The sequence below is a fragment of the Anastrepha obliqua genome, chromosome 3 (assembly GCF_027943255.1).
Source record: "Anastrepha obliqua isolate idAnaObli1 chromosome 3, idAnaObli1_1.0, whole genome shotgun sequence".
NCBI lineage: Eukaryota > Metazoa > Arthropoda > Insecta > Diptera > Tephritidae > Anastrepha > Anastrepha obliqua.
In genome coordinates, this window is record NC_072894.1 from 80,636,186 (window position 1) to 80,642,185 (window position 6,000).

General features: G+C 37.0%; 1 protein-coding gene across 3 annotated transcripts in view; it reads left to right on the forward strand.

The window, feature by feature from the left end:
* Positions 1-5,722, forward strand: part of LOC129240321 (muscle M-line assembly protein unc-89) — a 237,770-nt gene extending 232,048 nt beyond the window's left edge. The window contains exon 14 of one of the 3 annotated variants that reach the window (XM_054876057.1): positions 5,247-5,722. In XM_054876057.1, the coding sequence (XP_054732032.1) occupies positions 5,247-5,254 (8 nt within the window). In that variant the 3' untranslated portion in view covers positions 5,255-5,722. The remainder of the gene's footprint in view (positions 1-5,246) is intronic. The other 2 variants (XM_054876061.1, XM_054876052.1) reach the window with 2 other exon arrangements.
* Positions 5,723-6,000: the final 278 nt, after the last annotated feature.

Here is a 6,000-nt window from a genome sequence, read left to right on the forward strand (position 1 = left end):
CAACACTCTTTTAAAGATGAATTTTTAAGCCACACGCATAGGCATCTGCACAAGTGCTCATGAAGCTATCAGCCTATCCAAAAACACGCATCACCACAATTACAAATGCATATGCTCGTGCACACATACATACATGGGTATAGGCATACAGCTGAGGTGAAAATAATAGCACCATAGGATGTTGCGAAATTCAAACTTTAAAAAGTTTGAAAAGAACTAAATTTTTTGAACATAAAATAATTTCACATAATCAATTAATCTATCAACATATTTTTAATAAAAAAATACCCCATATTTCTTGCACATTTCAAAATAATATATTCACTTAATAAGTTATTTCAGTCAAATTAAGGCGGTAACAAAAATAGCACTTTTTCAGTCACAATGGCAAAAACAAAAAATTAACTTAAAAATGTAAAACAAAAGTACTTGTAATCCATACCTATGCTATTTAACTAGTGTGTTAATGCTTTGTTAGCAACTACGGCCGCACAGCGCCTTGGCATAGAATCCACTAAATCCCGGCATCTAGTAATCGGAATTCTCTCCCAACTTTCCTTTACAACCATCCAAAGGGCCACATTGGGTTGCAAGTGTGAACTGCCTTCTTAACATCAGTCCACAAATTCTCAATTGAGTTGAGATCTAGAGACTGTGAGGGTCATTCCATGATGTGGATGGTGTTGTCCGCAAACTATTTTTAGCCTTTTTGATCGTGTGCTTGGGGTAATGGCATTGCAGAGGATGCATTACATCTGGCAGGATATCGACGTAGAGCTGCTGATCCATAATCGTTCTAACCCAATGAATCGGACCTACTGGGAAAAGCGCGCCCATATCATAATACTGGAACTCCCGTGTTTAATATTTTTTTCATGCACATCGTTTTATATTCTTCATTTGGTGGTCTCCTAACATAACTACGAGCACCAGTCCCTCCATACAACACGATTTTGCTCTCATCTGTTCACAATATGCTTCTCCACTTTTCCACCGACCAATTGGAGTGTTGCTTCGCAAATTTCAACCGTTTAGCTGGGTGTTTAATGGTCAAAAGCGGAACTTTTATCGGACTACAAGCGTTCAAATTATTTTCTCTCAGTCGAGAGCGAATGGTTTCAACAGATGCAGCAATATTTAGATCCTTTTTAAGCTCCGTTACTGACTTGACTGGCTCTTTCTTGCTCTGTCTAACTAATCGCTTGACTAGTAATGGCGACATAATAGGTTTTCGTTCACTAGGCTTTACTTTTTGGACAAATTTCTTGGCATTACTAATCATTTTGTATGAGCAACCCAGTAACCGACTTATTTCGGTGAAAGTTTTGCCCTCCTCAAGCATTTTCTGAATAATTGCCATTTTTTCTTCACTGCAGTGCTTTCCGCGACCCATATTTGAAAAATAGATATTAATTAGATGTTTTATCTGCTTTGTCTTTTAAAAAATCACCTTTTCTAACAAAATCGTGTGTTTTCCAATGATAATTTTCGCGCAAATGCTTTATTTCGACAAAAACATGTGCTTGGTGCTATTATTTTTACCGCGCTATTTTGCATTCCCCTTTCAATTTTGCTTCTTTTGAAAAGAACCATTATCATTTTAGTTCTGTTTTTTGCTCTCCCAATTCAGAAAGATTGTCAATAAGACAAGAGAAAAGTAGCTGCAAACCAAAATCCTTTTAGTCAAGTTTTACCGTGAAATAAAGTGAGCTGCTTGTTTTGGTGCTATTATTTTCACCAGTACTGTAGGTATGCATGAATATGTTGGTGATTGTCGCAAGAGTCGCTGCGGCATTTATAAATACATACATATGTAAGTATTACTACATTTGGACACAACGCCGCCGGCTGGCTCCAACTTTGCTTGACTGTGGGGCACTGTGGCAACTTCTTCAAATAACCGATCGTATTCACGCTTTACCGTTGCGTGTATTTTTGTGCGATGCCTACCTACATGCATGTTTACACATACTCACCCATACATACATATGCATGTAGCGCATGTTGGAGTTTAATGTAGCAGCAAAAATTGAAATTGAAATTCATTGTGTGTAAAATGTAATTCGATACCACTTTCGATTGCAACAAAACACAAAAACAAATAAAAATCAAATAGGAATGCAAAAAATTAGCACGATCATATTATGCGAAATATAAAAATGCGTTCAATCTCCATATACAAATGTAAAATATTTCCTTTACATCACATACATACATACGTATGTACATACATCTATACTTATATAGTTTATGCATTTTCATTTCATTTCACATTTATATGCGTCTCATTGCATCTGGATCGTGCTCCATGTGGCTTTTGAGCCATTTCTTCTTCGACTTCTTGAGCCGCCTCTCTGGAATTGCATTGTTAATGTGACTTAGGTGCTGCTTGTGGTTTGTTTTTCTAGTGAATCACTTGTGGTCGCTTGGTGGGATTCAGTGGATAAGCGCATATGCATGGGTATCTATGTAAATATGTAGGTATTATTATATAAGTATGAATGCATATATCGCACCCTAAATACAAAAGGGGCACAACTCAAAATTTTCCACACTCGAGCTTGACTTGTTTACAGTAGCACAGAAAACAAGCTATGTGACATATCACGCTGAAATTTGCCATGTAAGCTTATAACAGTCCTACCAAAAAACAAAAAATTTATTTTTGCCATATGTCATCCGCGGACCGTTTTATTGATAACGTCTCGTTCATATTTGAGCAGAAGTACATTTTGAGTTGTGACCCTTTTGTATTTAGGGTGCGATATGTTTAAGCGTGCATCGACGCCGCGCTGCTTTGCTTGTGGTCTGTTTTCAATCTCACTTTTTGACCTCTGAGGAGTACAATTACAGTATATGTGTGTGTATGTACTTATTGTCACATAATCGTGCTCAGGATAATACTTAGTTGTATGTATGTTAAAGTATGTATGTACATAGGTGTGTAGACATACATGATATGTAAAGGAGTGTGTTTGTTAAAAAAATATAAAATCGTTATACCATAGAAATATTTTTCTAAATTGGGTGATAATTTCGGGCAAATGGTTCAAAGCAAAAGGTTTAGTTGATAGAAATCCATTCTCGTTCAAGGCAAGTTTAATCGTCTTCAATCTCTTCGGCTCAGATGGAGCTTCATAAAAATAATATGAAACCGACTGTGAAACATGCCATATCTTACGATTTTTATACAGCTTCGATTTAAAGGTGAAACAACATTTTAAATAAAGTTCATTGACAGTTTTGTGTTTGGTGGAGCCAATTATCTATTACAATGATCTAGTTGAGAAAAAAGAGAAAATACGGTAGATTTCTCAGTGCCACTACGACAAAGCTCGTTCCTCTCAGGAGGAATGGAGTAATGGATTCTCACTAAATAACTTCGGCATTACAGTCTACATATGATAGATGGCTCTAAAATGGGTTGTGATATTGGAGTAGATGTATATTCTCATAGACTTGGAATTGAAAAATGTGTGCGTCTTCATAATGCCTGCAGTGTCTTCCAAGCGGAAGTACTGGCAATTGGGGAAGCTTGTAGGTTACTGATTGTTGTTGTTGTAGCAGTATACTTAACCCTGTCAGTGTAGTGTAAATCACCAGTTGTCTTTGTCTAGCTCATCTAACGGTAGGCCCAGGATTCTTGCAGTTTCGACAGGTTGAGTCCAGAGGGAGAGGGGTGTTAGATGAGTGAGTTTGATGGGACATGTGAAAAGGTTATTATATCGTTTGGGGTGCCTTCATATGCTGGACTATGTCGAGGTCAATTCTGGATAAGTAGGAGTTTAACCTCCTAGAGTATCCAAGACGTAATTGTATTAAGGTTACGCGGGACTCTGGAGCTCTTCGTCTGCAATGGACGGTGGTTGGACTGCGATTACGGCATTCGGCGGTCAAGACCTTAAGAAGGTGGTAAGTGTCTCCCGACGAATGTCTGTCTGTACACAGTCTGGTCCAGTAATTGTCGATCATATAACATGTAGTAACTGATCGTAGATTTCTCTTTCAAGGCAATATAGCTATTCTTTCAGAAAGCCAAGCTGCAATTGAGGCACTCGGCTACAACAACCTCTAAACTGGTGGAACAAAGTAGGAGTAGCATTAGCACCTTGAGTCAGAACCAAAAACGTTTCCTTAATATGGGTGCCGGGACATCGGAACATTGAAGGTAATGAAAACGCAGATGAACCGGCAAGAAAGAGATCTGCCATGACAAACGTCTTTGACGAATCGGTATTCACACCACTGGGTGCAATCAAGAATACAATCTCGGCTTGTAGATGGAGTGACCAGTCGACATGCATAAATAGCAGAACGTTATCGCTCACTTAGCCTCAAGCAAACTTCAACATTGATAAACGTGAAACGACGGGACACCTGGAGACTTACGACAGTCATAACTGGCTTTTGGTCTGTCGGGGAATAAGCAGCCAAAATGGGCATCCCTCACAATACACAATGTCACAGTTATAAAAAAACAGAGAAAAAACAAACATTTCCTCTGCGGCAACAAAATGGTACGGAAGCGCTAGTTGGATTCCAGAGGAATCACTATTTCAATCAACCAACGACGAAGGTGAAAATTTGAAGCAAGCAGCAAAAGAAATGCAATTGAAAAGGGGTGTCTCGAGCGATTCCATTCTCTTGACAAAGGGCGTCGAAGATCGGGCACGCTTTGTTGGGCAAATCGACGAAAATATTGATGAAATCATAGAAATCGTCGAGTCAGACCGACTCGTGCGCACTTATCCCATTGCCCGAGTATTGCAGGGCAGTCAGAAAAATTTTAGAAATAGTTTTGATAAGGAGTATTACAACTGTTTTCATTTCACTGGAAAAGTCATAAAAACAAACTTTGGGAACTTTTTATATTACCACATATTCGTAATATTAATAGCACGTGGTTCTCGTAGTGGCACTATAATTTCCAGTGGTAGGCTCGCACGGTCTAGGCTAAGAAACTTTCATACTCAAGAGGCACTAATCTTTTACTAAAATATCACGCAAAGCACTATACCGCATGCCACTATTTACGTACATATATACATATGTAGGTATGTTTCTATTCCCTTTGAAGCACTTTCACTCATAAGCATGCATTCACCTATACATACATACATACATACATACATACATACATATTTACTTAAGCACCTACATATGTACTTGCGTATTGTAGCAAATTGAATCGTTCTTTGCAATACACAACTTACCAACCCAGTAATCTTTTCTCTTCTCATTTACAGCGGTTTGAATGTTCAAAATAGAAAGTGAAATCCGACAACCTAACCTACAGTTCCACCTAAAGTTGTTTCAGACATAAAAATGTATATCTCTACTGCATATATATGAATTGTATAAACACTTGAACAACAACACCAATAACACTATTAAATACTACTAAAAATATTCTTATATGAGTCCAGAAGATGTTAAGCCCAATAAATAAGAGGTCCACCATGTTTTTGAATACTAAAATATTTAATTTTATTTAACTTATATAACTTTTTTATAAAAATTCAAGACTAATCATAGTTTTATGGATTGTTATATTTTTAAAAATTACAGAATTAGCATTGAAGTAGTAGAGAACTAACTGACTAACTGATTTACCGATATGCGTACGCAATATTGAATGAAAAAAGTTTAGTTTCTTATCCAAGCATGTTTGAAATTGTATGTAGGGTGTTATTTTAAGAGAGTGCGAAACTGAGTTTCATTTTTGTTTTTTTTTTTGCTTTATTTTTACTTAAAATTGTTAAAGTTATTTAAAAAAAATATCATTAATATTTAAATATTTCTTTGGAGTTCCGGCGAGGTCGACCTTCTCAGACATCCATTGAACTAATTTTTCAATCAAAATCGATTGATTGATGATGACGTTCTTCATAAACTGTTGGCTGCTTTATCATTCTGAATATATTTTTTAATAGATCGAAACTTAAATACGTCTTCCTATGATTCAACAAGAGCGGTTTCTACCAACAGTTGTTGGGACGT